Below are 9,857 nucleotides of genomic sequence, written 5' to 3'. Positions count from 1 at the left end.
CTACCTTTGTACTTACAACTTTGAAACTGAAGATTAGAAGCTTACAGATAGAAAAGATCCCCTGTCATAGCTGAGAGCCAGACAAAGACACAGACCCAAAAAATTCCCTTCCCTCAGCTTTGAAAAATCCGGTTTCCTGATTGGTCCTCTGGTCAGGTGTTTGGTTCCCTTTGTTAATCCTTTACAAGTAAAAGAAACATTAACCCTTAGCTATCTGTTTATGACAGAAGCCAATGCTAGGATACTCAGTGTCTCTCAGAACAAAACACCAGCTCTCCTTATGCCCTCCAAAAAAGACTAAAGTCCCCTAGATTAAAAACCTAGATCATGTTAACATATTAATAATGATGTGTCTCTTACTAAGGTTATATGTACCTATTTTCTCACCCTCTGATCCTTAATTTGCATTCTATATTGTATTTTATACTATATTAACATGTTTGCTGCACTGTGCTAGTTTATGTATTAACAGATTAATGTTACGCTTAGTATGTCAGTAGTTATCTTTCTATAGTCTGATTTTTTCAAATATGAAAACTGAAAACTGAATGAAAAAAAATTGAAAAAGCACGAGGACTATTTCTGAATTGACAATTAACTTCAGATCTTGGGACACAGATCACATTTGTACATCTCAAAAGGACAAGTTGTTATTTTAAAAGATATTTATGTGCTTGCCTATCCATAGTTCCAAAAAATTTACTGTATGTTTGAGAAATTAGTTTAGAATAACAGTTTTACACTAGTAATCAAAGCTTTCAGTGAAAAATCTACATAAAGAAGACAAAGATGCCCATTATAATTGTATAATTAGAAAATTTAAATTGCTTTTTAAAAATCATAAATAAATAGCATAAGTAAGTAACCTCCAAAACAAATTTAGGAAAGACCTATTGCTTTTGATGACCATTAAATAAATGACTTCTATAGAGCCCTACCATCAAGGTGCAAATTTAAAATACTGATACCTATCCAGAAGATAGGGAAAAAAAACTACTTACACAATAGCCTTAAATAACTTTCAATTAATCAGATAGTTTAAATTTAATTACCACAGCAAACATGGCTTAGTCTCTCTATGCTGTTAAAAACAGCACAACAGCAAGGCTTCCTGAAGCCCAAAATCACTAGCTTGAAAAAACACCAAATTACTGTCTAAAGAGGTAGAAATATTCTCAGTCTAAAATTATAAACAATATTGAGTTTGAGACTGAGCTTCCTGGTAATCCTCTTTCATTAACCAGTCCCCTGGAATAAACAATTTTAAATCTCAGCCATATTAAATGCAATAAAATATTTCTCTGAATGTCTTTGTGATTTGAAACTTATCATTTGCAGCTTCTCTCTTACAGACACCCCCCCCCCCCATAAAAGTGTTAAATTTTCCTTTTTAAAAGGAGCATGCAGTCTGATTACTGCAAAAGCAGAAATGAGCAAATCAGGAATAGGTTCATGAATGCTGAGAACAGTTGCTTAGGCAATGTTGATAGCTGCAGGCCTAAGACTATGCACTTGGAGATGTGCACAGTTTTACAAGCACAGTTCACAATATACAAATTATTGCTCCATTTTGTAAATCTTCAAATATGTTAAAGCATGGGAAAAGAGCCATGTTAGGAGAAAATCTTACCTTTGACTACAGATTTTCATTTATGTTTGAAAGGATACCTAAATTCCTTAAATGGATTAACTTTACTTTGCTATTGTCCCTAAATTAAACATGGTTACAAATACTAGCTTCATAAATTTGTATGACTAATTAGAAAATTATCTCTAATATAGTAAAAATTGTGAAGAACTACATTAAATAAATATAATGATTGTATGTAAAAGAAAAAGCAGCAGTAATGGAAATCCTTAGAATAACAGTCTGTGAAATAAATAGATAATAGTTTTCTGATTTTTTAAAGTGGAAATGTGGTGGTATTTTAGAGAAAGAAAATCCCCTTTAACAATGGCCTTTCTTACAGATAGAAAGGGGAAGATTAAAATGTTATTTATACGTTCTGTACAATATTACTTCCTCCTTTTTGCAAAGTGTTTCCATTAATGCATTATCATTATACAAAACTACAGAATTCTCTCTCCTTCCTCTGCTTTCACTCATTCTTTTAGATAAAACTATTTCTTTCACCTTTAATATTTAATAATCATATAAGAAAAGTTCTAGACATCACTTATACAGCATGTGTTTACTGAATAAATGTAATAAAAGTAATAAGTAATATTTAATAGCGTTCACCATGAAAAAATGAAGCTAAAACACCTGTTTAGAATTCAACTACCCCATTACAATTATAAGCAACACCACTCTTTGCCATCTCCACTTCCCACAAAACACTAGCTGTTCATAACAAAATAGCCTTCAGAACTGACTGACCTACTGCAAAGCATCTACTGATCTTCTGTAATATGGCTAGGTATTTATGATTAAATAGTCACATCCTTATAGCTTTAATCTTTTCACTGCCATATCCACATAAAATTGTTTTCTCAGACATATTTGTCTGTGACTACTGAATATGTTTTTAGGATTTCACCTAATAATGCTGCCTGGTATTGGTAGCCAGTAGGTTTAGAAGAGACATATACATCTTAAATATTTTATTTTAGTTATGCTGTTTTTACTCCTGCAGAACAAGCTTCATTTAAATCCTTATATAAAGCATGAAATTACCAATGGAGGGGACTCTCTGCTACAATAAAATATTAATATTTCAAAGTGTAACTGAAGAGGTACCAGAAAACATACATATAGATATACTGTTGCCACAAGCATAGAAATGCTAAAGAAAAAATGCTTTATTTCTACTTACCTAATGTTGTTCAATGTTTGTCCAAAAAGATCATTTTGTAAAACATTTGGAGGGGATGAGAAAACCCCATGAAAATGAGATAAAACAGAATTGCAGACCTGGCGCAATGTCTCAAATTGCATTTTCTTTCTTTCCTTCCTTTTTATTTTTCCTCAGCACCTATCTTTAAAATCATCTATTTTGCAGACACCATCAAACACAAACATGCCAGTCAAGTTCCATATTTCTCCTGATCTCTGTAAAAACTGTGTCTAAATGAGCAGGGGTTGATAGTTAATTGTACAGTCATTCTTCTTCTAATTCAGTCGTAGAAGATTTAGTACCCGTGCCGCTTTCTCCTGACTGTAGCAAGAATTCTAAACAGCAGTAAGCTTTTTGGGCATTCCCAGCTGAAGTGTGAAGCTGAGCTGCTTTCATGTACTCTACTCATATTTCTCTAAGCCTATTAAAAACACGCAGTGAATAGATGCTGTCGTCAGGAGTTTCAGCACATCTGGCTGCAAGCAATAAAATCTCAGAAGTAATAAAAATGAGGACCAGGCATCCTCACAGTGTTACTACTGTCTAAGAGGAGGAAGATTGCATCTTCCCCTCCTCTTTCGCTCCCCTGTAAAAATGACCAACCCCTGTGACCAAATATGTAGGCCTTTTTTTTTAATGTGGAGGCAGCTGTACAGGACAGACAGACCATGCTAAAAATAGCTATTGTATTCTTCATAGGATAATATGTAGTGATGAGACTGTAACAATAGGCCTTTTGTCTCTTGTATTTGAAAAGCTATGCTGTACCCTGCATGAGATAATAGGATATTCATCTCAACTATTTTAATTTATTCTGAGTTCTATTCTGTAATACTGTTCAGCTACATTCTATACATATAGCATTGAGGCACTGATTTGTCACAGATATTTAAAAAATAATCCAAAATTAATTGTCACTCATCTATACAATATACTCCAGAACAAGAAGCCTTCAGCACCTTTTCAAAGTTTATTGCACATAATCAGGCATGTTAGTAGTGATCAAGACAGTGATTGCATCAAATATTCCATACCTGTCTAACCCCAAGGAAGGCTATAGGCTTGGAAACCTATTGCTTTGGTGCATGGGCAGTACAGTAAGTCAATGAGCAGGAGACAGAACTGTTCATTTGATGGAATACAGTTAGATTTTGCACTGTAATGTGCTCAGTGAACACTGTTTAAAATCTGACAAATAACTGTCCATGAATGCAAATTATTTTTTTCCTTTTTCTTTCAATACTCAGTTAGGCCAAATTATAGCATAACATTACAATATATCCCATTACTGCCAAATTGAAGAATATCAATTATTAAGATTTTCCTTAGAATCTCTTGTTGTCTATGTACTGCTTTAAACATCTCACCAACTAATTACAAAATCCCCAAATAAACGATCATAAAATTAGGGCTATTATTAAAGCCTGAGCATGAAAAGCAATTTTAACCCTCAAGGAAAAGGAAATAAGCAACCTTCCAACTAATTAAAAAGCTGCATTGATGGGCTCAGAAGGGAGTCCCTATGCAGTCTTCCCAGGCCAGAAGGATGGCAGCCACAACACAGCGCTTTCACAGGAGAAGGTGGATAGCGGTGGTGGGAAGTGGGAAACATTTCCAAGTTTGTGAAAGCGATACAGAAGATTCCCCACTGACACCTATGTTAAATAATCTTTCAAAAAAAATAATGGAGAAAAATTATGAATTAAATCTAGACAAATATTATTGAAGTCCATATTAGAAAATATTGGAAGAAACAGTTTTTAGCTTCTTTAATTCAGGTAATAGCAAGATACCATGCATCACTGAAATATGTTTATATCTGAGAAACATATGGAGGAAGCAAGCTTGAAGCACAGCTATATAGAGCAACTGTAGTAACTCATTCCTACAGAGCACATTCTTTATGGATATTTTACTGTAAGAGAAAGAATGAGAACTTGGCTCCTGAAATTAACTAATCCAGATGAGGGGGGAAATGACATTTTTATATAATGCATTGAAATTAGTCTGTCTACATTCCACCACAAAGATATACAGCTAAAGATTCCATTGCATCAATCAAGATGTATAACTGCTTCCTGCTAAATGTGGTCCCAAGCCTCATACAATTACTAGGCTTGTGACAGTCTGTTAATAGTACTGAGGCAATGTGGTCCAGTCATAAGGTACAAGACCAGTAGTCGAGACCTCTGCTTTATTCCCAATTCCAGCTACATACTACACTGCTGGGTGACCTTGCTCACATCACCAAAGCCAAAATGCTCACAGATGGCACCCAAATATGAACATTTTGGCATTAGCCTCTCGGTGCTTTTGTTTTCATATCTGTAAAGGTAATGATATATATCCTACATTGTAAAACAGGTTGAGAACTACTGATTAAAATGTAGTACATACTTTAAAATTTTCCTGTTATATTTTTACTTTTGCATAAGGAATTAACAGTAAACTTCTCAAAGTGTAGAGAACACCTACTCATTCAAGTAATACCATTCCGAATGGTAAAAAAGTAAAAGAAAACCTATTAAAATCACCCATCTACTGTAACTGCTACTAGCAGAAAGGTAGGTAATTGGTTCTATTTATGCAAACACACATAAATATAATTTTTCTTACTCTTATTCCTTTGTCCCTAATCTATATAATAAGATTCTAGGAATGTCACTCTGTGTGTCACTCTGAAGCCTAAAATGGCTGTTGAATGAGTGTGAGGCCATGGAAGCAGCCACAAGCATGGTTTAGAGCTCTTTTTCTTCAGAATATCACCAGGTCGAGTCATCACTGGGTTTTGTGCTCTGTTACCACCCAATTTTTAAGTTCTCAGCCATTTTGACTTATAAATTACACTTGTGAGGTGTACAGACATAGTAAGGTATGTACTATACCATGCCAAGAGAACATTGTGAGATCAGAGGTAACTCAATCCATCACCACTCTTACTCTACAGTCAATTTACATGCAACAAGTTCATTGGTTGTATGAGGGAGACTGCACAGATGGTAGATTACTTGGCCCAACTGCTACACTCAGGAGCCGAAATGCCACCTACACAAATCAACACACATCTCCCAGCTCAACCCCCCACCCACATAATACCACACCCAGCATACACAATAACTCCAAACGCACACAGGCCCTCAGCACAGCACACCCCCCTCATTCTTTGCCCGCACAAATCCCCCAATAGAACACATCCACACAAAAATCAACCCAGCCACCTACACAACACCACAAATGCACACACACTATTTTGGGGTGGGGAAGTATATTGGGACAAAGAGGCAGGTGAGACCAAGATGGGAGAGAAGATAAAATGGGGCTGAGACAGGTGGGGCAAGGAGACTGGGACTGGTAGCAGAGGGGAGGATGAGACTAATTGGGCAGGAAGGCTGGGAGCCAGTGAGGGATACATGAGGATACTGGGAGCCAGCTGAATGAGGGTGAACACTGAGACTGGATGAGGAGCTGGGACAATGGGGGAGATTGCGACTGGTTGGACAAGGAGACTGTGAGTAAGAATCAGTATGGGGGGAAATGAAGGCAGAGGAAAGGGGAATAGGTCTGACAAAAGACAGGGAGAGACAGATCAGAAGAGCTATGAGGGAGGAACTAGGACTGGCTGGGCAAAGAGACTAAGTGTGGGAAGAATGAAAGACTTGGAGTGGGTGAGGAGATTGGGACTCAGACACCAAGCCCAGAAAGGGTGGCTAGGACTTGTCTGTGCAAGAAGACTGGGACTGGAATTAGAAGTCTGAGACGGGCTGAGAAAGTGAGGAGACTGGGACTGGGACAAGGAGCCAGAGATTCAGAAGACACAGTACTGGGAAAGGGACATGTTGGAGAGGATGGGGCATAAGGGGTCAAAACTTGTAACAAGTGGGCAGAAATGTCTGTACCTGCTAGATAACACTACCCTTCACAGCATGAAATGGATCCCAAGACTCTTGAATCACACAATTCCTCTGTTGTCAGCAAAATATGAATCTATAAATAGCTATGAAACCCCCTGGTAAAATGTGTTTCATTCTTCTCTAATGTTGGTCCACATAAAGCATAAGCCTAATACTGCTATCAGTTATGTCATTAACTCAAGCAGTAAAGGTCTGTGTCGTGGATCTAAAGACTCCAACACTGCTGATCCATAGAGTTCAAGACCACAAGGGACCATGGTGATCATCTAGTCTGACCTCTTGTATAACACAGGACATACAACTTCCCAAATATAATTCCTAGAGCATATTGTTAGAAAAATGTCCAAACTGGACATAAAAATTGTCAGTAGCAGAGATCCATCAGAACCCCTCTGTAAACTGTTCCAATGGTTAATTACCCTCACTGTTAATAATGTTATTTCCAGTCTGAATTTGTCTAGCATCAACTTTCAGCCATTGGGTTGTGTTATACACTTCCACCACTATACTGAAGAGCCTACTATTAAATATTTGTTCCCATGTATTTACTTATAGACTGTAAGTAAGTCACTCTTTTAACCTTCTCTTTGTTAAACTAAATAAATTGAGCTTCTTGAGTCTATAAAGGCATGTTTTATAATCATGTAACCATTCTCATCATGCCCAAGCAGTACACCAGTGCAATGGAGGTAGGCGCTTGGAGTCTTAGGAGAATAAGGATTGGAATGCAGCCTTGGACCTGGAGACTTCAATAACAGAATAGTGCTTGGTAAGTGTATGAATAGACCTTCCAAGATGTCTGGCACACAAATGTCCGAGACAGACTCATTCTTCAATGACAACACTGAAGCTGCTTGAGCTCTGGTAGAGTTAGCCCTGAAAGTAATAGGTGGTTCTAGTTTGGCTAACTCAGAAAGTTCTTGCACTGCCAGAAATCCATTTTGATAGTCTCTGAACTGAGATTGCCTTGTTTTTCCGTCTTTCCATTATAGCAACAAAGAGTCTCCGTGAAGACATGAACTGCTTTGTATTTGAAGATAGAATGCCAGAGCATGTGTGATGTCTAAGATGTGGACAATTACGTCTATCCTGGAAGTATGTGCCTTGGAAAAGAAAATGCACAGGTGAATTTGTTGATTCAGATGGAATTCTGTGACCACCTCATGTAGAAACTATGGATGAGTTCTTAGAGATACCTTGTCAGGATAAACCGTTTTAGGAGGATCATCCATTAGGGCTTGAATCTCTCTCCTCTCTGGCTGAAGTGATAGGCACCAAGAATGATGTCTTCAATGTGTTGGAAGGCTTGACTCCCTGCTGGAGTGTCTTTTTGTGGTTAGTCACCTCTTGTCATAACTCAGCCCTCCATCCAGGTCACATTTTAATCCCATCCCTTCTGAGGTAAACAAAGAGCCCAATAAATTAAACTCAAATAAACATAACTGTTCACCAAGGCTTACTCATCTGCAGACACTTCACTCTTTCCTGGGCTCTGCAAAGTTAGCCTCCCACTCTTTTCCACAGCAACACTTCTCATGGCTTTCTCCCTGGAGGCCTGGCTCCAAATTCTATTTGTCCTTCTTCTATTTGCATCAAGTAGGGGTGTCAAGTGATTAAACTTGTGTGATTAATCATGCTGTTCCACAGTAATAGAATACAATTTATTTAAATATTTTTGGATGTTCTACATTTTCAAATATATCGATTTTAATTACAATACAGAATACAAAATGTACGGTGCTCACTTATATTTATTTTTATTACAAATATTTGCACTGTAAAAAAACAAAAGAAATAGTACAATTACAAGTATTGTAGTGCAAAGTCTTTATCATGAACGTTGAATTTAAAAATGTAGAATTATGTACAAATAATAACTGCATTCAAAAATAAAACAATGTAAAACTTTAGAGCCTACAAGTCCACTCAGTCCTACTTCTAGTTCAGCCAATTGCTCAGACAAACAAGTTTGGTTACAATTTTCAGGAGTTAATGCTGCCCACATCTTTTTTACAATGTCACCTGAAAGTGAGAACAGGCATTTGCATGGCACTGTTTAGCCGGCATTGCAAGATATTTACGTGCCAGACGTGCTAAAGATTCATATGTCCCTTTATCAGTCAATCACCATTCCAGAATATATGTGTCCATGCTGATGACAGGTTCTGCTCGATAACGATCTAAAGCAGAGCAGATTGACGCATTTTCATTTTCATTTTCATTATCTGAGTCAGATGCCACCAGCAGGAGACTGGTTTTCTTTTTCGGTGGTTCGCATTTTGTAGTTTCCACATATGACTGTTGCTCTTTTAAGACTTCTGAAAGAATGTTCCACACCTTGTCCCTCTCAGATTTTGGAAGGCATTTCAGATTCTTAAACCCTTGGGGCGAGTGCAGTGTCTATCCTTACAGATCTCACATTGGTACCTTCTTTGTGTTTTGTCAAATCTGCAGTGAAAGTGTTCTTAAAATGAACAACATGTGCTGGGTCATCATCTGAGACTGCTATAACATGAAATATATGGCAGAATATGGTTAACTCCCCCAAGGAGTTCAGTCACAAATTTAATTAATGCATTTTTTTAACGAGCGTTATCAGCATGGAAGCATGTCCTCTGACGGCTGAGGAATGAAGGGGCAAGTCTTAGTGGATGCCTGAATAGGAATAAGGACTGAACGGACTTGTAGGCTCTGAAGTTTTACAGTTTTGAGTGCAGTTCTGTAACAAAAAAAATCTACATTTGAAATTGACACTTTCACGCCAAAGAGATTGCACTATGGTACTTGTATGAGGTGAATTGAAAAATATTATTTGTTTTGTTTATCATTTTTACAGTGCAAATATTTGTAATAAAAAATAATAATATAATGCACCGTACACTTTGTATTCTGTGTTGTAATTGAAGTCAATATATTTGAAAATGTAGAAAAACATCCAAAAATATTTAATAAATTTCAATTGGGATTCTATTGTTTAACAGTATGACTAAAACTGCAATTAATCGCAGTTAATTTTTTTAATCTTGATTAAAAAATTTTTAGTTGATCCTGTGAGTTAACTGCGATTAATAGACAGTCTTAGCATCAAGGTGTTTCCACACCACCCCTC

At 36.9% G+C, this 9,857-nt stretch overlaps 1 protein-coding gene across 22 annotated transcripts in view; it reads right to left on the bottom strand.

The window, feature by feature from the left end:
- RIMS2 (regulating synaptic membrane exocytosis 2) overlaps positions 1–9,857 on the bottom strand; it is an 848,125-nt gene that overhangs the window by 515,853 nt on the left and 322,415 nt on the right. For 19 of the 22 annotated variants that reach the window (XM_075063163.1, XM_075063164.1, XM_075063175.1 and 16 more), the window contains exon 1: positions 2,817–3,355. The exons of the other annotated variants lie outside the window; for them this stretch is intronic. In XM_075063163.1, coding sequence (XP_074919264.1) covers positions 2,817–2,938 — 122 coding nt within the window. In that variant the 5' untranslated portion in view covers positions 2,939–3,355. Of the gene's footprint in view, positions 1–2,816; positions 3,356–9,857 lie in introns of those variants that run through there. 22 annotated transcript variants of the gene reach the window in all.

Source organism: Chelonoidis abingdonii, chromosome 2 (genome assembly GCF_003597395.2).
Source record: "Chelonoidis abingdonii isolate Lonesome George chromosome 2, CheloAbing_2.0, whole genome shotgun sequence".
Lineage (NCBI taxonomy): Eukaryota > Metazoa > Chordata > Testudines > Testudinidae > Chelonoidis > Chelonoidis abingdonii.
This window is presented reverse-complemented; position numbering and strand designations above follow the sequence as displayed.